At 39.4% G+C, this 24,177-nt stretch overlaps 1 protein-coding gene across 1 annotated transcript in view; it reads left to right on the top strand.

Annotated features, from left to right (window-relative positions):
• Positions 1 to 24,177, top strand: part of Eip63E (cyclin dependent kinase Eip63E) — a gene marked incomplete at its 5' end in the record, with an annotated part of 709,236 nt that overhangs the window by 287,670 nt on the left and 397,389 nt on the right. The window contains 2 exons of the mRNA XM_080266993.1: positions 9,429 to 9,473; positions 9,749 to 9,796. Coding sequence (XP_080123119.1) covers positions 9,429 to 9,473; positions 9,749 to 9,796 — 93 coding nt within the window. The remainder of the gene's footprint in view (positions 1 to 9,428; positions 9,474 to 9,748; positions 9,797 to 24,177) is intronic.

Genomic DNA, 24,177 nt, shown 5'->3' with positions numbered 1-24,177 from the left:
TATCTTTGTATTTCTTACTCTTATAGAACAATTTTAAGTAATGACATTATCTTTTATTTCAGTTATGACCAGGTTTTATCGTAATAGTAGATCTTTAGAACATTTGTAAGAAAAACTCGAATTTCTTCTATCTGCCCTCTGAGAAATATACGCCTGAATCTCTTTCGCCGAAAACAAAAGAGCATCACGCAACAGCATCGAAGCGCCTTAATGGCAAGACTCAATCCTCTTTCGACGCGATTTGTGGCATTCCCGACCCTTACGCCCCAATTGCTCACCCGGACAGAGGTTTATTGTGGCATTTATACTCTGTTTCAGGTAATTTTATTTCCACTCGATTTTATAGCAGATAAATTTTATTGCTTTACTGTTTTTTTTTTTCTTTTCATTTTTTAAGCCTTTAACTCCCTTTTCTGTCAACGATCTTTCCTAAGCTGAATGGAATCGTGTAGCTGTAGCAAGGAGTGTGGATAAGAAACACCGGTACGCACGAAAACTATTTATAGTTTCTTGTCTCTGCTACTAAAATTTCTGCCCTTCTAACCAACACAAAATAGTCTGGTGGTAGAAAGAATAATACGATGCATAAATGATGTGTTGGGACTGAATAAGATTATTTCCCCCCCACACACACACACGCACGTGCACTCTCTCTCTCTCTCTCTCTCTCTCTCTCTCTCTCTCTCTCTCTCTCTCTCTCTCTCTCTCTCTCTCTCTCTCTCTCTCATTAGTCTACCCAACATCCTCAAAATATCCCGCTCCTATTTGCATACATATGACTCCCACTTCACTCTTTCATTCGTTTGCACCATTTTTCATCCATTTTGCCTTTTTTCACCTTTTGTATGTTTTCTTGTGTTTTTCTTTTGTTTTGGGACTCTTCATTGTTTTTTTCCCTCAGTGTTTAAAAGGTTTTAGCTGTAATATCTTGCTTGACTGTCTTTTGGGTCTTTGTTTTCTTGTTTTTGTTGTTTTCTGGTGCTGTGGTTGTGATGTCATCCATTTTCGTTGTTTTGTCCGTTTTTGTTATACGTGTTATTGTCTTTGTTTCGTCGGGTTTGTTGTTTCTCTCGTGTCGTATTTTGGGTCATTTTTTAACGCATTCGGTATTTTTTATTTTTGTGTTGTTTAGTCTCTTGCCTTCTTGTTGTGTATTTTTGGCAAATTTGTGTTCCAACTTGAGATTCTACTTTTTGTTTCGCTTCTAATGGTGTTTTGGCTGTTTCATAGTGTTTTGTATTGTTTCCTCGATTTCCGATTTTTTCCCCCTACAGCAGTGCACCTTAACACTTTTATTGTCACTTGTAACACTTTCGTTGTCACTTGGGAATTGATAGCTTTATTCAGGCGTCATCCCCAGAAAGTGTATTCAGCTCAGACAGGCCTTCCCCAGCAAACACGTCAACGCCTTCACTACTACGACGAATTTTCAAAAACGACGACCATCAGAATAGATTTTGAAGGTGCTTATGAAGACGGCACCAAACCCAGCCCATGCCGTCTGTCCCCTGAGCTGAATAAAATCGTCTGGGGCTACCAAGATGGATATCGGCACCGTTCTGTAGGTGGTTTATATCTGTCTTATGTTGTGATTCAGGTAGTGCCCGGCCATTTAATTAGCCCGGAGACATACACTCCTGCTGTCCTGTCCACCCATGTTCTTTGAGGACGTCTTTTTTCTCATATTATTTTTGCTGCTGCTGTACGATCTCTCCCAGCCTTGAACAGCCCCTTAGTGGCAATGGGGTTATTGGTGTCACTATCCCCCTCTTAAGTTTGGAAAGTCTCCACAAAGCTGAATGAAACTATTTAGAAAGACCGAGAACAACAGAGACGTCATGGCAGTGAAGTGGTTGAAATTACACTGACGTACGCTGGGTCCGTCATTGAAGGTATATTCCCAGTTAATGCCACAGAATTTTATTTGTTCAGAGACACCCACGCAGCCAAAGGTTAATCCAGCCAGGTTAGAAGCAGGATACGTCTCTTGAGTAGACATGTCCGGCTCTCACCTACAACACTATCCACGTATTCCGTGTGTGTGGTGAGAACAGGTAACCCCTTCACAGCGAGAGGCCTTCTCAAGGTCTGTGCCGAAGATAATCATGTTGGAAAGGAGTTAGATCAGTTTAATGAGTGGAACAGTGCTGTTACAGTTACTCTCTCTCTCTCTCTCTCTCTCTCTCTCTCTCTCTCTACCATTGTTTTGTGGTCGTGTACCACTGTTGTAAGCAGTCTTGTTCACACGACGTGGAGAGGGAATGGAAAAAGAACATCTTCGTTGCTACTGATGATGATGATCCGCCTATACCTATCAGTATATATATATATATATATATATATATATATATATATATATATAAGATTGGTCTATATATATATATATATATATATAAGATTGGTCCATAAATAACGCTGCACTAGAAACTCATCTATCGTATTCTTACATGTTGTGGCGACGGCTCAGTCTCCTGAAGTGGGCGTGGGGATGGTGGTGGGCGAGAGTTATCTATGCATTTGGAATTTTCAGATGGACAGTGGTGACACCGACACAGCTATACCACAAAACAGGACATACCAGCAGGATAAATGAAGCGTTACAATGAACCACACACACACACACACACACACACACACACACACACACATATATATATATATATATATATATATATATATATATATATAATGTTTGTATATGTACATGTATACCGAATACATACATACGTAAACATATGTATATATACTTTATACATACGTACATACATACACATATGTATATTGTATATATAAAAAGACATGCAAATAGTTAAAGTTATACCGTATATATATATATATATATATATATATATATATATATATATATATATATATATATATATATATATATATATATCAGATTTATACATACATACATACATACATACTTACATTATGAAATCAGTCACATGTATGTACGTGTGTATGTATGTATGTGTTTTCCTTGTATATATTTATCTGTATATATCTGTATCTGTCTAGGTAATAATCCATTTATCTATCTATCGATGGATATATCTATCTATTCATGAAACTCTCCCTTATTCTGTTCTACTTTTTGCATTTGTATCTATCCGTCTTTTATCAGTCTGTTTAGCTCTCCGTCTGTCTAAATATCCAGTGACCATCGTATTTATCTATCTGCAATAAATCTGCCCACTTTATATGCAAGTTAAAAGTACTGTATGGCAGAGAAGTACTTAAAGGATTACACAGTGTCCCTCTTTCATCCCGGGACAGGTAATTATCAGGCGATTTTAGTAATTAAATGGAAACGGGATTATTGGAGAGAGAGAGAGAGAGAGAGAGAGAGAGAGAGAGAGAGAGAGAGAGAGAGAGAGTGAGTGAATCATTAATTTACCATGCGGCTGTCTGAGCCCTAGTCATTGAGGATCGAACCTAGAATTTATGAAGTGGCAGAGTGCAGCTAATGACAACATATAGAGGACTGGCTAAGTACGTGCCTGCAGGGGGATTCAAACCTGCCACCCCGGTCCTGTGGCCTTATGAACCCCTTGTATCAGTCATGTGTGCACCGTTGTAAGGGCTTACCGCGATTTTAGCACCTCTTTTGCACCGGTGTATTTTTCGTTATTAACTTCATAATTATCTTTGTGTTTATCTGTGTCTTCCTTATATTTCATGCAGGAGGATATTAGCGTGCTTTGTAGAGATATAAAAACTGATGTGATGTGGAGCCTGCTAAGTCCCCCACAGCACCATTCCATGTGTACACCATAGAATTCCATAACTTTTTTTTTTTTTCAGCTTTTCATATCGGCGTCTGTCGAAAAGTTATTTCCAGTATGATAATTATGAAGTTTGAATTATTTATATATCTCATTGTTGTTATCATTATTTTTACTTTTACCAAGGAGGTTATGTTTTACCCCGCGTTAGTTTGTCTGTCTGTCCGTCTGCCTGTCTGTCTGTTAGCAGGATTACTCAAAAAGTAATGAACGGATTTTGATGAAATTTTGTGGAGGGGTGGGCCTTAGGCCAAGGAAGAAATTATTAAATTTTGGGTCGGATCCGGATCCGGAGTATCCCACACACTATCTCCAGAAATTCTCTTTGAACTTCAATAAAGTTTTGTGGAAATATGGGCCATGGACCAAGAAAGAATTGATCAAATTTTGGGGCGGATCCGGATCGTTTTTATTGGCATTGGCATTGGCGGAGGGATACGTTCTCTGAACGGTTTCTAGCTACTGCAACTACTATTACTACTACTACTACTACTACTACTACTACTACTGCTGCTGCTGCTGCGGCTGCGGCTATTATTATTTTTATTTTTATTATTATTATTATTATTATTATTTCATCATCATCATCATCATCATCACCGTCATCATCATCATCATCATCATCTATTTTTTTCCCCACCAGCAGTGTACGGCCTCGGGGCTAATCTGCCAACAGTGTTCCCACTTGTGCAGATATTTCTGTAGATCTACATTTTTTGGATTCAGATAGTCAGATTTTGTCTTATAAAAGAGGCTTAATCCACAGAATTTTATCATAAGATACGGGTATCTTCATAATAAATTACGGACTTCACTGTCTTCGTGAATAAGACAGTGATCAGTAGTGATATAGCTTGGATACTTGGAGAATTGTGTTTAAAGTTCCCCAGTAAGACAAGATGAACGTCAGCTGTTTTAGGCAACATTGCTAAGGGCCTTTTTTTGTGTCTATCTCCTAGATCTACAACACCTTTCATTTTGATTCTGTAGAAGTAAAATCTTTGAAAGCTGTATGTCCGCAAGTGTTCGCAAGTTAGGAAATTGCATGAGTGATTAACATGTTATGTCTGTATAGGTCGTATTGCCGCAGTATTCAAGAAATACACAGTGGAGGCTGTTAAGTAATTATGTAGGAACTCGCTGAGGTCATTTCGAGTATGAAACCTGAAAATTTTCGTGTAAAGTAGGTAAAAGTAAACAGCTGGACAGCAGCCCGATATTCCATAATCAGTCCAAATTACTGAGAGCACTTCCATGCCTGCCATATCTCATGTATGTGCCACTGGTGAGAGGTTTTTATTGGCGATCAACGAGATAAACACTAAACCAAGAATTAGACGATGAGCGGAAAGTATAATAGACTTACGCCAGACTAACAGGTGTGCTGGAGTTTATCTACCGGTGATTGCTTCGAATAGTAAAAGTGGATGTCTAAGGGGTTATCTTATGCGACCTTATATTGTGATAATAGCATAAGCCAATGGACGCTGGTATTTCTTGTATTATTATTTGATGGTTTTCTGAGTCAAAACTGTCCTATACAGAAGATCACTCTCTCTTCGTAACATGGCTTCATATTTCTACTTGCATATTCACTAAAGAGGTAGGTTTCATTAATTTTACTTTGTTTAGCACTTCGCAGTAACTCCCAAGCAAGGTAGCTTTTGTTTGTTTGCTGTGTACATTTTAATGCTTTATCTAATAACCTATCAGTATATTGTATAATTTTAATTTTTATGGTGACGAGAGAGACCTGTTTGGGATGCTTTTCATATATATATAGAGAGAGAGAGCGAGAGAGAGGAGGGGGGGGTAGTGTACAAATTGGTTCGTGTGGTGTGCGCAGTGAAACACAATTTTGCACAAAATATTCCTTGTCATTTTGTGAATCCTCATCACGCACTGAACCTGTATCTGCACAACAATACTGAACCTGGTATTCTCTGTTGTGGCTGTTCTTTTGATATATCTCTATCGGCATGATGCATCTATGTAGCAAAATAATAATTTAAAAAATGGTATCATGCATTTTCATTACGTACTGAGTATGCTTCTTCCTGACATCATAACATCTATAAAGCAATTCTGTATGAAATGTGTTAATACAGTCATATTTTTACAAATGCATATGCATTTGGTAATGCACATTCTGCTAAAGATACAGTACCTGTCGCTGTCCTGTAAAATATAACAAATAGAAAAAATGGCAATTTGAGGGGATTACAGATTTCTGCTTTTTTTTTTTTCGCATTCAGCGACAGATTTTCCTAAATTATTAGTGACGATACTGAATACCTAATCCCGACATTAAAAGTGTGGGTAGCCAACCTCACTCGTCCATGAGTGGCATTAAGTGAGCAATGAACCCCAGTCACTACTCGAATGCAAACTTCTGCTCCCCATTTTTAGCCTGCTAAAATTTGCAAGAATATTTTGCTTTCATTTTTTTGTCAGTATTATTAATGGTGTACTTTATCATGTTCGCTAAAGAAAATAAGCAATAAAAAAAGCCTTGAGGATAACCCATATTAACGGACGGAGTGTTAATAAATGGGCAACAGTGGTTGCCGAAACTGTTTGCTAAATTAACTTTCCGACTGTTAATGTGGATTTTTCTTCGATTCTTTAGTGAGCACGGTAGCGTGAAGTTACTAGCAACAAAAAAAAAAAAAAAAAATTATGCTGAAATGCGCATTGTTTGTCAGGTACAAAATTTTCACACACTAATTTTGGAAGCGATTATCTTCTCATCCACAAAGTTTTATTTCTAAAGTTGGTAACACTGTCGTGTATATCTTCTAAACCCTACACTGGTGACACATATCACTCTCGACCCAGATTTTGATATAATATCTCGTGGTCCCATATTGCAAATGCTAGAAGTTATATAGGACTGAAATCGGGTGTCTTTATTAGTAACGTTCTAAATGCTAAGTTTAGCCGTTTTTTATTACTTTTAACGTTCCAAATTACTGACATCACTTAAAAATCTTGTCTTAGATTTGAATCTGCTAAAATCCGTATCCAATTTTTTTTAAAGGCTAAACTGGGTAAGCTTGTAGCGAAATGTCTTTGAATAAAAATTTTGGTAAAATAAGGTTGCAAGGATATTTTGACAGGTATGGGAAGGAGGTGGAAGAAAAAACGGGTGAAAAAGAGAGTTATACCTGATTACTTTCGCCTGTGGCATCTTCAGGGGAAAAAGCCGTAGCCGAAACTACTGTAGTCGAAAATAAGATTGGTTTATATTCATTTATTTAAAAATTAAAGGATGGCAAAAGTATCCTGTCCTCAGATGGTTTATATTCATTTATTTAAAAATTAAAGGATGGCAAAAGTATCCTGTCCTCAGATGGTTTATATTCATTTATTTAAAAATTAAAGGATGGCAAAAGTATCCTGTCCTCAGATGGTTTATATTCATTTATTTAAAAATTAAAGGATGGCAAAAGTATCCTGTCCTCAGATGGTTTATATTCATTTATTTAAAAATTAAAGGATGGCAAAAGTATCCTGTCCTCAGATTTCATTTTGTCAAATTTGTTAGATACATATTTCCTTCCAACTCCAGATCTGAATATACTGTCTGATAAATATCATAGAAAAGTGGGTTCGATGGCTCATGTTTGTAATATGACTTTGTGCATCACTTCGGTGATGTGGTCAATACCGAAAGGAACTTTAATATATTATAATGAATAATAAGTTTTAATTTTTTTTTTTTTTTTTTTTTTTTATGTGTCCGACTCTGGGCATAGGCTTCACAGCCTGCTATCAAGGCCCAGCAGTCCTCCTACATACCATACACCTCTACATGTCACCACTTCGGCGCTAACACCCACCGTCCATATTGAATACATGCTAGGGCTGTCTCATACAGGACTGGTGTATTGGTATTAGCGGGGGTATTTTTACGACATGTCGGCGGGTCTTCTGGTAGATCAGTAAAGCCTGATTTTAATGAAATTCAAATCCTTAAACTGTTCCCTGCCCCAGCCGGGATTCGAACCTGGGTCCGTAAGGACTGCAGGCCACCTCTCTACCGATTGAGCCACCGCCTCCCCAAATACTCATTTGTCTTATATTTGTGAATAACATATATCCAACACCTGCTATAGTCATGGCGCACAACTCTGAGGTTTTCATTATCGTACCCTGGCAACCTACAGTCAAAAGTGCATCCGATTTCGTATCATATTATACACGAATACTGCACGAATGTACGAATATATTATACACGAATATTTTCCACACGAACATATTCTACACGAATCATATACATCTCATAATTATTATACACGAAATTGGACGCACTGTTGAGGGGTAGGTTTCCAGGGCACGATAATAACAACCTCAGAGTCTTGTACTGCGATTATAGGTCAACTCAGTAAATTACTGAAGGCATCACTTTTTTTTTTTTAATCTGTTGTCAACACTCGGACACAGCAAGTTCATGATGCTTTTAGAAATCGGTGCTCTTTCCCTGTTACGGACCCAGGAAACTTGATGCTCATTTTATTAGTTATACAATTTTTCTTGAAATTTTCTTCCAGGGTTCAAATTTTACCCACAGTTATGATATTATGTTTGCCCTGAACTTGCATGAGTAAGGATTGGAAGTAATTAATTTTTAGTTAAAGGAAAAAACACTAACATTTATATTTCTGACTCATCCAGTTTGAGTCACTAAAATTTAGTTTCTCTGCCTTTAAACTATTTCCTGCAAATAATGACAACCTGCCAGTGTTCAGGTCTTCTGTCTGTGGTTCTAGATTTTTCTTTGCACAAAATAGCAGTCCTTTGTTGTCCACTGTCAAATTCAATTTAGACACAGTTTTTTATTCTATAAATTTTGGCAGTGTGTTTTCACTGGCTTCATAATATTAAATGTTTTAGCACTGACATGGCAGTACAACTCCCGAGTACCGACATGATTTATACATAACGATGTTAGTATAGAGAAAATATCAGTGTTACAAATATTCAAGAAGTTTTAAAATTACCTCTGGATACTGACATTTTTCGGTATGGTACCAGTACCTACAGGTTCACTTTTGTTCAACCAGGCATACTTAGAGCAGTGTACGTATCCAGCTGTAGTTACTAGTATTTGGTTGTTACATGTTGAGATCTGTACCTTTAACAATGTGTTGGTCGCTGTTATTAATCGGTAATATACCAGCTCTGTCTGCAGGTACGTTTGTTCAGGATTTTGTTTACCTTATCGAGAGGTATCGGCGCTCGGGGGTTGTACTGCTTTGGTGTTTTATAACAGCACAGATTTGAGAATGCTAAAACTGTTAACAGTTCTCTCTCTGGACTCTCAGGCTACAGTACCTTGGTAGTAATTATTTTCTGCTTCTTCCGAAGCAAAAGTCACGAATATTGGCAGCATCATTTTTTGTCAAACACCATTAGTATACAGAAATTGACAATTTCTTTTCTGTTCCCAGAATCTACTACACTAGAATTGGCAACCATTTTCTCTCTAACCAAGAACATTAATAACAAAATTGGCAGTAATTTTCTGCTTCGCCCCAAATTTTAACCTGATGCAATTGGTGCTACTAATTTTTTCCCTTTACTCTCCAAATTTTAATCAATTGAAATTGGTAATCTGTCTTCCCATTTTCCTTGCAGCCATATCCAGGCATGAGGTCTTCGAGCCAGAATACAGAATGCCGGGTAGGACTTTTTAAAAATTTCTGATGTGATCCCAAAATTCTGTTCTTTTATTTCGATTGAAATAAAATTTTTGAGCATGCTGACAATTTTTGAGTATATGATAAATTTAATGAACTGTATATATATGAGAGATCTAAATTGGTAAATATTTTATTTCTAAAGCATACCATCCTCTCTCTCTCTCTCTCTCTCTCTCTCTCTCTCTCTCTCTCTCTCTCTCTCTCTCTCTCTCTCTCTCAGCTACCCCATATAACGCCTCGCTTTACACCCCGCAGCCATGTCCAAAAGCGAGGACTTTGAGGAGAACGGCTTTCGAATGAGCGGTACGACAAGTTAAACAAGATATTTTACATTTTCAAATCTGTATTTTTGGAGCATTTTTTCCATTTTGTGGCACAGATTTTTTACCTTTAGCTTTGAGCACTTTTTCTGAATGACGCATTATATTTTTGCAGGAACTTCGTATGTAAATTTTTCCATTGAGCTTGTGTCTTAAAATTGTACACATACCTGCATTCCGAGATTAGACACACACACACACATAACCATTTTCTTCACTCCCCTCATTACAGACATTGTATTCTTCAGACACACACACACACACACACAGATAGATAGATAGGTATAGATATAGATAGATAGACAGATATGTATATAGATAGATAGATAGATATAATACTCACACACACACAACACACACACACACACATAAATATATATATATATATATATATATATATATATATATATATATATATATATATATATATATGTACACAATAGATAGATGGATAAATAGGTAGATTATACACACACACACACACACACACACACACACACACACACACACACAAATACTGTATATATATATATATATATATATATATATATATACAATAGATCGATAAATAAATAGATAACACACACACACTTTGTCTCCATGGATGAATTATAAGTCTTTAGTTATTGCAACTTTTTTCTCTTTATAAATTTGTGTGTATTGTTCAGTATACCGTACTTGCCTTGTAATTTGGTGCACTCTCTTTCCCACTGGCATCTATGACATCTGCATTCAGGTGGCTTATGGCTTGCATGGTATTGGCTTGACATGCGCCTGTGTTTCTTTTATTACATGTACACTACATGTCATCTTACATATTTAGGCTACTTGGTCATTATCTATCTATCTATCTATCTGTCTGTCTGTCTCTATCTGTCTATCTACCTATCAGTCTATCTGTCTGTCTATCTATCTATCTATCTATCTATCTATCTATATGTGTGTGTGTGTATCACCATACCTATATCGACAGTCTCTCTCTCTCTCTCTCTCTCTCTCTCTCTCTCACTGCATGTTGAATTCTGCCACATGCACAGTTTTTTAATCCAGTGAATGGTTAAGTATGGAATGGCCATTGAAAAGTCATGGCTTTCATATGCATTTAGAATTTTTACATTTTGAAGGATATTTTCAGTATCTCCTCCATCATCTTGTCCTTGCTAATTTTTAAGCACTTTATCTGTCTACTGCATAGTTTGTAATGCGTTCTTAAATTATTATTCTTTGCTGTAGCTTACTTAGTCAGAATTTTTGTATTCCTGTGGTCAACTAGTATGGTATTCTTTCTCTTATCCTCTATTAAAGATTCCATATTTTTTCCCACGGTAGCGGGTTTTTTATTTATTTATTTTTTATTTAGACGTTTCTTAGACTTTACTGTGTTTGGTTTTTGCTTTCAAACATAGTTTTATGGACCGTGTATTGTAATATTACTTATTTTCAGTTATTTATACAATATCGGTTTGTGCTCATTTTAGTACTGTCTCTTTTTAAGTACCGGTATGCCTTTGTTCTCAGTTTTACGTGTTTCCTTCTGTATCTTTTCCATTGTCTTATTTATCCTTCAAAGATGTAGTCGTCACTCTAGATATTGTTTGTGGTTATTTCTTAGTCAGTGTGATGACGTCTGTATGGATGACGTTGTTGCTGTCCATCATGATTATATATACCTGTACAGGTTGGGGAAGAACTATCGAAATGAAGGTATTTAGGAAGACTGTATCTCTTCCAATAATAAAAGTTTCACGTTAACAAATTTATTTTGGTTATTGGTAGGAAGTGGTGCATGTAAAATGTAAAACGTCATCATACTGAAGTAGTATAAATTAATTCTAAGTTTTCCACAGTTTAAGGATTTTTTTTTTTTTTTTTTTTGTACGGAGTTTCTTGTTCCCCAGTTTTGTGTGATCCATGCCTTTGTCAGATCACAAAAGCTGTTAACCGAGAAATTATTTGTTTTTCACTGTCTTCATTGAGTTTAAGGTTTACCTTATACCTTTAAGGTTTTCTCACTTTCCCGTATGTTAAGACTTTACTTTTTCACCATTACTAAGTTTTGGTCAAATTTTAAATATATCAGTCGTGTTTTCTATGTTACATTTAAGGAATGTACTGTATAAGGAGATCTGTGTATTTTTTTTTTTTTTATGAAGGAAGAAGGAACCAAAGGACAGGAGCCTGTAAATTGTTCCCTCATAGGGAAAAAAAAAAAAAAAAGACAAGAAAGCCAAATTCAAGAACTGTTCATTTCGAGATGCCTGGACACACTGCATTTGAAAGACTGGAGATCTTAGGCAATAGGATATACAGACAAAGGGAGACAGTTCCAGAGCTGACCTGTTGCGTACACGAAGGACTGGGAGTAACGGTTAGCTCTTGCATTAGAGAGCAGGACAGAAAAAAGATGAAAGTTTGTTGCGAGACGGGTGCTACGCGCCCACTGGAGGAGGGATGCAAGCAGACAGTTCAGACGAGCAGTGACCATTGAAGTAGCCATAGAAGAGAGATAAAGATCCAACAGTGCAGCAAAGAGACAGAGGTTGAAGGGAGCAGGTAAGAGGAGGAGAGTTGATGAGATGAAAAGCCTTTGACTTCACCTTGTTGAGAAGAGCTGCATGTGGGGAACCTTCCCACACATGAGAGTTGTATTCTACACAGGGGCAAATGAAACCCGTGTATAAAGTCAGTAACTGTGCAGAGGTAAAGAAGCCACAGAGTCGTCTTAGTGCACGTGATCTCTTGGAAGCAGATTTTTCAAGAGAGGTAATTTGTTCTTTCCAAGATAAATCCCGAGAGAATGAAATCCCAAGCATGTTCAAAGATGATGCAGGATTAGGCTGCATATTGTTAAAAATTAGTGGGTACTCCTGTGGAAGGTTTTGTCAGGTTGATATGTGTAAGAACTGAGTTTTTGATGTATTAAAAACAGCAAGATTACTTTTGCCTCAATCAGAGATATGAGCCAAGTTAGACATGAGGTGTGTCATAGCCGCATCCATTGTTTGTTGGAGAAACAGCTAAGATTGACGCTGTGGGAAGCGAATAGAAAGGTGAAGGGTGGAGTCATCAGCATATGAGTGGATAGGGTTAGATGTACAGCTTAGAAAATCATTGATGAAGACAAGAAAGGAAGTTGGCGATAGGACAGAGCCCTGAGGAACACCACTATTAATAGCTCTGGGAGAAGAATGGTGGCCATCTACAACAACAGCTATAGAACGACCAGAAAGGAAGCTAGAGATAAAGGCATAGATAGAAGGATAGAAACCGTAAGAGGACAGTTTGAAATTAAAGATTTAAGCCAGACTCGATCGAAAGCCTTTGAGATGTCAATTGCAATGGAAAGCTTTTGCCAAAGTGCCGAAAGGAAGGTGACCAGGAGTCTGTAAGGTAGGTGAGAAAATTGCCAGTGGAGCGTCGCTGACAGAACCCGTACTGCTGATTGGAAAGAAGATTGTGCCAGGAACAATGCTTTAGAATTTTTCTGTTAAGAATAGGTGCAAAAACTTCTGAAATACAGGGTATTAAAGCAATTGGACGATAGAGGGCTGGGAGTGGTTTCCCTTCTTTGGGACTGGCTGAATGAGAGAAAACTTCCAGCAAGATGGAATGGTACAAGTCGACAGACAAAGACAAAAGGGTTTACTTAGGCAGGGTGTAAAGACAGAAGCACCTTTCTTGAAGACAACAGGAGGGACCCATCAGGCCCATATGCCTTGTTAGTATTGAGGCCAGTGATTGTAGAAAACACATCAATTGAAGAAATATTAATGCCAACCATGAGGAAGTCAGAGGGGGGGAAGTAATGGAGGAACAACACTAGAATAGTCTAAGGTGGAACTGGTGGAGAAAGGCTGAACAAAGAGTTCTAATTTTTCAGTAGGGATGGGGTGGAGAGGTATATAAGAGAGGGGGGGGGGTGAGTTGGGAGCAGGGCAGTGAAATGTCGGGGGACAGGGCGATGTGGAGGCGATTTGTTTGTGGCCACCCCAAACGGGATTGAGGCTTCTGGCAATAGATAGATAGATAGATAGATAGAAGAAACAGCTACAACGTCATCAGAGCTGAAAAGAGGAGGGAAAAATGATAATGCAAAGTTGTTAGAAAGGTTTTTGGCAAGGTTCCAGAAGAATTCAAGTCTGAGAGTTATGGGCATTTAGTACAAATGAAATTATTCATTGCAGAGTGAAGAATAGACTTGCTTGGTTCAGGGCAGACGTAAAAAAAGATGAGATTTAGGGGTGGTTTGGTTCGAGTACCGTTTGTAGGCTTCTTCTTGTTGTGGACAACAGAAAATTAAGCATGATTAAACTTTTTTTTTTATTGCATTAGTCAGTGGATAAAGGAAAGGAATGTGTGTTTCCATGCCTTAGAGAATAACCTTAATGCGCAAGGCACATTCAGATTGTTCTCAGCCATGGAAGCAATAGCCATTCCTGGGAAAATCAAAGAAGTACTGCATGAAGGCCTCCAAATCAGCTGCTCTGAAGTGCCACAGCTGCCACGTCATGGAAGAGTCCTCAGGCATTACTGAAGTGATAGGGCAAGCTAAGGTGATTACGTGTGATCAGAGGTGTCCAACAGAGAGAAAAGATTAACTGCATAAGCAGAAGGATTATTTGTAAGAAAGAGGTTGAGTTTGTTCACCAGGTGGATCAGTGAAAGGAGAGGAGAGCGATAGGTGGTTGTGAAAATTCATTGAAATATCCTAGAATGGAATTAGTAAATTGACCATCTGTGGTCAATTTGCACACATTTCTCCACGATGAAGTGATGTTTCTACATATATGTATCTATATCTGTTTACCTAGGCTGCATCCCCCAAGGAAAGGGAGGTATCTGAGACAGGACAACACACTGCCAATTTACTCATCCACTCAAATACATTCATTCGCATCTTAGCCCCAAAAGGGAGAAGGGACAGATCCTCACTGCACCACACTGCATGAGGGTCAACTGCGCAGTGCAATCAGTGACATCCGCAGCAGGGCCCAACAACAGAGCTGGTTTACCCCTGCCACATCATAATAGGCCCATCCTCTTACCTGCACCTGACTTGATCAGCTGATCAGACAAATGCGGGAGAATATCCCCTCAGGGCTGCGTCATCATTATTCATTCACAATTTCTCTCCATTCATTTCTGTCATGCACAGCCACTCTTTCTTGGTCAACAGACATCCCTCTCGCATCCAACGCTCTCTTCACACTGTCCATCCAACCTATTCGTGGTCTTCCTCTCAGTCTTACACCTCTCACATCATTCCTAGTTATCTTTTTCACCAGTCGCTCATTATCTATTCTTTCCACATGCCCAAACCAAACCATCGCAACACCCTCTTCCCAACTCAGTCAGCCATCTCCCGAACAACTCCAGTTCGCCTTCGCACTTCATTATTTCTCACTCGATCCATATGCGTCACTCCACACATACTCCTCAGACACCTCATCTCCATTACATTCAAACTTTTCCTCTCTGCTACACCCATATTCCATGTTTCAGCCCCATATAATGCAGTCGGTACCACAACACCCTCATACAGCCTTCGTTTTACATCCATTCTAAGCGAACGACATCTGAACACTTTTTTCAGTCCTCCCAGCACCTTTCCTACTTCATTCATTCTAAACTTCACTTCTGCGTTTGTTCTTCCATCCACAGCATTGTGTGACCCTAATTACTTAAAACACTACCTCCTCAAGCAACTCACCATTCAAAACTATATTCATCCGCCTTCCATCTACCAACCTTGTACACTTCATCACTTTACTCTTATTCTCATTTACTTTCAATTTCCTCCTTTCACACACCCTTCCAAACTCCTCTACCAACCTCCCCAGTCTCTCCATTGAATCAGCCACCATTGCAGTATCATCTGCAAACAGCAGCTGCTTCAGATTCCACTCTCTACCATCAACATTCACCAGACTCAGACCTCCACCTAACACTCTTGCATTCACCTCCCTTACAACACCATGTAGAGGTGTATGTAGAGGTGACATGTAGAGGTGTATGGAATGTAGGAGGACTACTGGGCCTTGATAGCAGGCTGTGAAGCCTATGCTCGGAGTCGGACACATTAAAAAAAAAAAAAATCCATATAAATATTAAGCAACCAAGGCGACATCACACATCCCTGTCGCAGCCCAACTATCACGGGAAACCAATCACTCACGGTATTTCCCACTCTTACACACACTCTATGATTTACATAAAAACTTTTCACTCCTTTTAGTAACCTAGCCTCAAGTCCATATAAACTTAAAACAGTCCACAAAGCCTCCCTATCAATTATGTCATACACTTTCTCTAAATGCATGAAAAACACATCCTTATCTTTTGCTAAATACTTTTCACACACTTGTCTCACAGCACACCTGATCCACGCATCCCCTCCCTCTCCTAAAGCCACACTGCTCGTCACTAATCACTCCCTCTGTACCCTCTCTAACTCTCTTAATTAACACTCTACCATACACCTTACCTACAACACTCATCAGACTTATACCCCTAAAGCTAGTACATTCATACTTATCACCCTTACATTTATACAGCAGGACCACACAAGCACTTGCCCAGTCAATCGGCACCATACCTTTCACAAAGCACACATTCAACAATCTTACTAACCAGTCAACAATAGTTGCTCCACCACCCTTCAGGCATTCCACAGCACACCTGTCCATACCTGCAGCTTTCCCTGTTTTCATCTCCTTTACTGCCTCCTGCACTTTCTCCTTTGTGATCAAAGAATCATTCAGCTCTCCCAACATATTTTATTCCTTGCACCCTTCTATCCGCCACAATCTCAGCCTCCCTTTCTTCCTCTCCATTTAACAATCTTTCAAAATACTCCACCCATCTCTTCTTTACTGCATCCATCTCAATTAACATCCTTCCATCCTTTGCTTTTATTCACTCTTTCTTCCCAGACTTTCCCTTTCGCACCCTTTTCACCTCCTTCCAGAAAATTTTCTTATTCTGTTGAAAATTCTCAGTCAACCGCCTACCCCACCTCTCATCTGCTGCCACTTTAGCATCATGCACAGCCCTTCTCGCCCTATTCCTCTTTTCCTTATACCTCTCATATGACACCTCATCCTTCCTCTGCAGCCACACTTCATATGCACGTCTCTTCTCAGCCACAGCCATACTTACTTCCTTGCACCACCATTCACTTCCTTTTCTTACACCACCACCCACACGTCTCACACCACACACCTCTTCCTCATGCCCCACCACAGCACTCTTAAGCAACTGCCATTCCTCTTACACACTGCCATTTTCCTGATCTTTCACTGCTTCCACTCATCTTTCAATTTCTCCTGATACTCTATCATTTTCTCTCTTTTATCCAATTCACTTACTTTCAAAACCTCCCTGCCACACCTAATTCTCCTAGCTGTCACCCATCTCTTACCTACTCTTAACTTTCCCTCCACCAGGTAGTGGTCAGACATACCTCCACCCTCCCCTCTTAGAACTCTTACATCCAACAATCCTCCTATTACATTCCTGGACACAACCACATAGTCCATCAATGCTCTGTCAACAACCCATCCACCCTCCGTCTCACCCATGTATACTTATAAATATCTTTCTTCTCAAACAAGTTATTTCCACTCACTATCTCTCGCTCAACGCACATCCCTATCATTCGTTCCCCAGTTTCATTTCTTCCAAGCACACCATGCATACCAACTACACCTTCAGCTGCTACATTTCCCACTCTAGCATTCAGATCTCCCATCATTTCCACAATCACATTTGCCCCCCAAACCCTGCAGACACTCATCAACATCATTCCAGAAAGACTCCCTCTCTTCTTCATCCCTTTCCCTACCAGTCCCATATGCACTCACACCCATACTCACAAACACCCACACCTGCATATATATATATATATATATATATATATATATATATATATATGTATACTGTATATATACTGTATATATATTTTCTGTAACCTATCATCATCATCATCCGGACCTCTTTTCCCACCCAAGGACAGGGTGAGGAGTAGCAGTGTCCAGACAGCCCAAATTTGCCCAGTCCAATGGGCCACGCTGCCATTCACTCATCATTCAAGACCCCGGAATCCTGGCTCTATCGTATACGCCAAAAACATTCACCACGTTCTGTAGCTTCACATAAACGTATCCGATTGAGTCAGTCCGGACGCTGCCACGTTAAAAAGGGGTGCCAAAATCCCTGATCATGCACTTCTCCTCACAACATTCATCCAACCAGCTCAAATTCTTGTCAGTTCCCTAGCCTCACCGACTTCCAAACCTCTCTTCCTCACACACTCATCCACCATATCTCTCCACCTTCTCCTTGGCCTATCTCGCCTCCCTCCTCCTTCAAATTCGCTCAGATAGCCTATACTTTTTTCACCAGTATTGTTATCCATTCTCTCCACATGACCATACCATCTCAGTACACTGTCTTCGATTCTGGTGTCCACAAATTTCCTCACTCCACATCTTTCACGAATCACATTATTTCGTATCCTATCCACTCTCCATACACCACATACATTCCTCAGCAGTCCCATCTCCACTGCTCTTACTCTTGACTTTTCATTTAAATGAAATGAAAATGTAACCTATTCATGATATTTTTATAGTGTGAGAAGCTTAATACTTGGGTATACAAGTTTTGTATAGTTGATTATACAGTAATGGTGGATAAGTTTAATAAAAATTACAGTATATTCGAGGCTGTTATGGATACAATGTGCATGCCAGTATTGTTAAGGTTGTGACCAATTTATTTTTAATTTCTTTTAACCTTATATTTATTGCAGTTTTTACAATAGCTCTCGCAAGAGGGGAAAGCGAGTCTTGTGGCGGTAACTAATTTAAATAGAAAAGATGTCATTGTATTAAATGTGATGTGGCAGGTAGTTTGTAACCCCTTATCCTGTGTGTGGTTCTAGGCTCATTGTACAGGTCTGGTGGTAGCAAGAACAGAAAATATGGTTTCGCACTGAAGATTATTAAAAATACCCACAGTGTCTTCTAATTCTCTGTATTTTGAGTTTATACGTAGGCATCTCCATCATCCTGTCCATTCACTATTTCGATTTTCCTCCTTTCCCAACTACCCCACTCCCATACACCCTCCCTCATGCACTGCCTTTCTCCATTACCATCTCTTCCCCTTCACTATCCTTCCTCATTTTTCATTCGCTCCCACGCCTCCTACTCTTCCTTCTATGCCTCGGTCTTCCTCATTTCCCTCACCTCCCAATTTCACTATCCCTTGTGGAATTGTGTAAAGTCTTTCTGCCACCCAGTCCCACAAAATATACCTACGCAAACCCTTCTCTTTAGTTAGGCTTTGCTTCCCAAACGCCCCTACCGTCCCCTCCTCCATCCAACCCTCTTCCTTCACCTCCTATGACTTTCATATCCTCTCTCTCTCTCTCTCTCTCTCTCTCTCTCTCTCTCTCTCTCTCTCTCTCTCTCTCTCTCTCTCTCTCAGCTGTAAGTCGATCTGTCTGTATTTTTTTTTTTTTTTTGTTACTTCCATCTCCTCTCCTCTTCTTCCGCTCTCCTCGCTTCTTCCTCCCCATTCTGTTTCCCTCTGTTCTCCTTCCACCTCCTCTCTCCCAACCCCCCCCCTTCTCTCTCTCTCTCTCTCTCTCTCGGTGTGGTAAGACTTGCTATATCCACGTTGTTTAATGGTACCCCGAGGAGACCATAACGCAACCCGTATATATTCTTTTTTTTTTTTTATAGTATACTCATGGATTTACCTCTTCTGCTCGTTTATATCCAGGCTTTGTTGTTTTAGGGAGTATCCATATTGTAACTTGTATTTAGTAGTGATTCATTCTTTGTCCTTCCAATTTTATATGTTTACATCTGAGCCTATCGTCTGTACTTCCTTGTATCCAGGTTGAAGTGTAGTGTGTTCTGAGATTTCATAGTTTAAACTTAATGATATCGTTTAGGTTGGCTGTTTTACTATACCCAGTTCATGTTCGTGATGTTCTTTTACATCTTCTTCACTGTGTCTAGGTTGTGTTAACACAGTAGCGCCGTTGGGATACTGTTTTGCAAGCTGTATTCAGAGGAGATTCATTCTTGGTCTGCCTCTTGTGATGCACTGTGGGCTACCCCATCTAGTTTGTGTTTTAGTTGTTCAGCATGTCGATACTGTGAGGGGAAGGCTTTAGAACTGGTCGAAAGGACCATTCTCTCAAGTGGATGGAAATCTGGTGAGGGACAGATTGGGCATCCATTTCAAATAGCCCTGAAAGCAGCAACTTCCGACCATCTGCCTTTGCTGAACCTTTTCAGTACTGTAGTAGTACGTGAAGTATTCCAGCTTGCTCTTTTAAGCCCCCCATGATTGTCACATACTCCCTTTGTATTACTCACCCATTGGCATGCCAAAAGTGGGGGTAAAAAATGTAAAAGGGCAACAGCATACGAAAACTGTGAGCACAAAGATGACAGCGCAGGCAGGCCAGCTGGGCACTGGGCATTTGAGTGCTGAGTTTGAGAGCCAAATGGGGAGATCGAACCATCCTTAAAGTGTTCTACATGTTTTTTCTTCTTTATTTTCAGTGTGGTTGAGAGCAATTTATCAGTTAAAAGTATATTACGATTTTCCCAACAAGGGGCATTTAAATTTAAAAAGGGAATCGACCAGCAACTAGGTCAGTTTGCCTTTAACTCCACTTTGGACAATTCTGATTTACGCATCTGGTCTTCCGTCTCCCCTCCCCACATATTTTCTCATGCTTGATATAAAAATTTGGTTAAAAGATGTACTTTTTGCCTTTATTGGCGGCAGTACTAAAAAGATTTAAGATCCAGAAAGGAAATCTATTGATCGTTAAAAAAAAAAAAAAAATGTGCTGACTCCCTGCCAAGACAAATTCCACTTTTGACCGACAGCATCCACAACCCTCTTGCTGAAAGTTGCATTCATTCAGTCTTTGCCAAAGAAGGGTAACCATACCAAACCCATCTGACTACCGCCCAGTTGTTTACTCGTAATATCCTCCATGTCTAAAGTGATTGAGTCTTTCCCCAGCAGGAAGACTTCGAAGTAACTTCCCTGTCATAACCCTCTTGCTCACTACCAGTATGAGTTTTGTCAGTGATGCATCACTGGTATCCCTTTCAATTCTTCTCTCATCCTCTCAAAATTTCAGTGAAACGTTTGCCATCTCTTTGGATATTTCAGAGACATGGGATAGAACCTTGTGCAGTCTCTTAATTTCCAAACTACCCATCTATGGTTTATATCTCTCTTTCTGTGCCTTCATCTCAAGCTTCAAAGTACAATGAGTACAAAGGAAAGGAAACAGCAACAGACCTGTTGGTCCTCTCGTGGTTGTTTGGTGTAGTGAAGGTTATAACTAACAAAACCGTTTTATTAACTAAAGACAAGAATAGAAAAGCAGGAAGGCTCCCTCCCAACCACCAAACCCTCTAGCTGAAACCGGCAGGAAATTGTGAGAAGGTGCACCCTGCAAAGCATGTTAGAGCTGTTATGGAAATTTCTTAGGAAAGAGAGGAACGAAATATTATTCTACACATCTGACGTTAAATGAATAATATTTATCAGTGTTGCTCTGCAGTTGTATCATCCAGGCTCTAAAAAAAAAAAAAAAAGTTAGGCCTATATATACTACAGAAATGTATTATTCTTGAGTGAACATGCTTGGTCAGGGATTTGGAGACAGATGCTTTTCCAAGCAGATTTGAAAGGTGGGTACTGTACCACAGTTTACTACATTGGAGGAAAGTTTGTTCCATGCACTTACAACTTTATTAAAGAAGAAATGCTTAGCTTCATGTGAGTGGAATCATTTGCCAATAATATTATTCCCATTACCTCAAGTAAAATTTGAGCAATCAGCTGTGAAGTATTTATCAATATCCATATTATTTGGTCCTATGAATGTTTTGAATACTTGAATTAAATTTCCACAGTCCTTAAAGCTCAGATGACGACCATAGTCATCATAAAACAGGTGTTTGGGTTGGCTTGGATGATGAACATAGATTTTTTTTGCGCTTCCCGCTAACATTTGAAGTCCCACCCATTTTCTGTGGTGACCATATGTGACATAGGCGCATAGGAGGCACGTGAACTGCACTGCCAGTCTTCCACGGGAAGTGGGAGGGGTAGAAATAATGATTTCTGATTTCACATACCGTTGTCTGATTCACTTGCCACCACAAGTGGCTACTTGGCCCCTGTCACCTCCACCCCTGCCTTGCCTCCCACTCGGGCAAGGAAGGGGCTGAATGATAGTTCGAATGGAAGAGTTTTAGAGATGACAATATCGTCATTATTAGCTGAAGAGATGGCATTTGAGAGCAGGAGCTACTGTATAGAATGGAAAATGATGCCCCCTGGCCACACTTTACGGCCCCCAGCCTCCTTCTCATCACCTTCATGGCACCTACGTATCACCACCCTTTCACCACTATCTTTGTTGCCCTAGACTGACATGTCATGGGTGTGTGTGAAAGTGTAACATATACGAGTATAGTGTAAATTTGTACATAAAAATAAAATAAAAAATCATATAAAGAAGTAAGGAAAATTTCTGTGTCGAGAATAAATATTTATGAAAGTAAGGACTGAAGATTGTAGAAAAAAAAAGTTAACGTATAGAAGTTAAGGAAAACTGCGGTACTGAAAATTAATGTTATGATCCACACTGTACAGTGGTTTCATCTGCTACAGAAAACAAGTGTTGAAATGAAAAATGAAAGTGATCTGTAGGGGGCAAGTACTGTACAGTTGTTTTGTATTGTGTTATTGTAATATAGTTCAATATGCTTGCAGACTGTTTTTGTGTGATAGGAAACTATAAATCATTTTGTGAAGTACCTGTAATGCTGTAAGTACTTAGCCAAGAAGTGACTTTTCTATGCAAGAATTTAGAATGTAAGGAAAAGTACAGGTATAAGCAAACGATCTCAGGTAACAATGAAAGTGAACTCGCAACACAAGTGCAAAGAAGTGTTACAATAACCAACAATTTATATTGTGGTAAGTCTGTTGTGAAGTACGAAAAAAAGTAAAAAAGTGCTTCAGAAAATAAGAAAAACTGTGAATGTAAGAAGTGAAAACAACCTCAGGGGATATGTGAAGTGATCTTGCACAACACACAAAACATACTCGCAGGAAAGTAAGTGATCTTTTGTGGCAGGTAATGTAAATAACCCTTGGAGTTGCACACACCATAGAGCAGAGTGTCTTTCTGGAAAAGCCAGAAGAATTGGGTAAATAAACTGAGTATGCCACATGTACAAGGGATGATCATTGATTCATAGGATATTGGCAGGGAGCGGTGGAGAGGAGTGTCAGTCGAGTAGGGTAAGAGGAAGCATGAGCGAGTATGAGCAGGGAATCTCCATCTGGGTGAGGCAGGTGTGTGGCCTTCTTGCTGTAGCCACTGACTTGTCCACATGTACAAACTCAGCCAAGCCTGATCCATCAAAATTGCCTCCATTCATGACCTCCTACCTCTACAATGCTCCCAGATGGGACATGGGGACATTTGCAGTGGAAAGAAGAAGGGTTGTTGAGTATTATGAGCTTTACTTGAAAGTTCTAGTTGCTGTAGTTACGAAACTATGGTTGGTTGAAAACACTACTTTGAAAGGAAAAAAAATGCCCATGGGAAGGGCTTGGCTAGCTATATCCCTGAGCTGTAAGACATAAAGGTAAAGAGGTTCGGGGCTTCTCAATGCTCCTTGTATGGTTTTCATGTTTGAAAATCCACTCTTTTGAAGTTAGGTACTTTCTCGTAATTAACCCTGACATTGTAGTCACTGAATTTAATGTGGAAAGTGAATATGCATAACATTACTCACTAATTTTTATGGTGTGGCCGGAACCAGTTCTGATATGTTTCCTCCTCATGTTGGACAGTCTGCACGCTGAAGCAGTGAACTTTCTTGCAAGTTAGTGTACAGGTCCAACCCTGTGTGTGAAGATAGGGCCTCTCCCCATTTTGCATCTGGTAAATTAGAATAACCGAAGATTACAGTATTTTGGATGCTTCATATTTCGTCAGTTTGATTGTAAATTCGGTCGTACATCTCTACTTGTTCAATAAGAGCTGTTTTAGACAGCCACTGTTGTTTAAAACTACCAGTTGTGGTGTTCCACAGTGTTCTGTCCTGGCACTAACTTTCGTCCTTCTCTTCATCAGTGGCCTTTTGAGGTACAAATGTAGCCTTGTCCACTTCTATGTTTATAATTCTAGCCTTCACTTTCCCACCCATATCTCAAAGCTTCCATCACAATGGTCACTACAACAGTCATGGGATGAAGCTTTGGTGCACCTGGCTTCCAGTTTGACACTCTTTATTGATG

This window comes from Coenobita brevimanus, chromosome 23 (genome assembly GCF_032717465.1).
Source record: "Coenobita brevimanus isolate Jiangsu-jjx chromosome 23, ASM3271746v2, whole genome shotgun sequence".
Taxonomy (NCBI): Eukaryota; Metazoa; Arthropoda; class Malacostraca; order Decapoda; family Coenobitidae; genus Coenobita; species Coenobita brevimanus.
The sequence above is the reverse complement of the archived record's forward strand: the minus strand, read 5'-3'. Positions and strand labels throughout refer to the sequence as shown.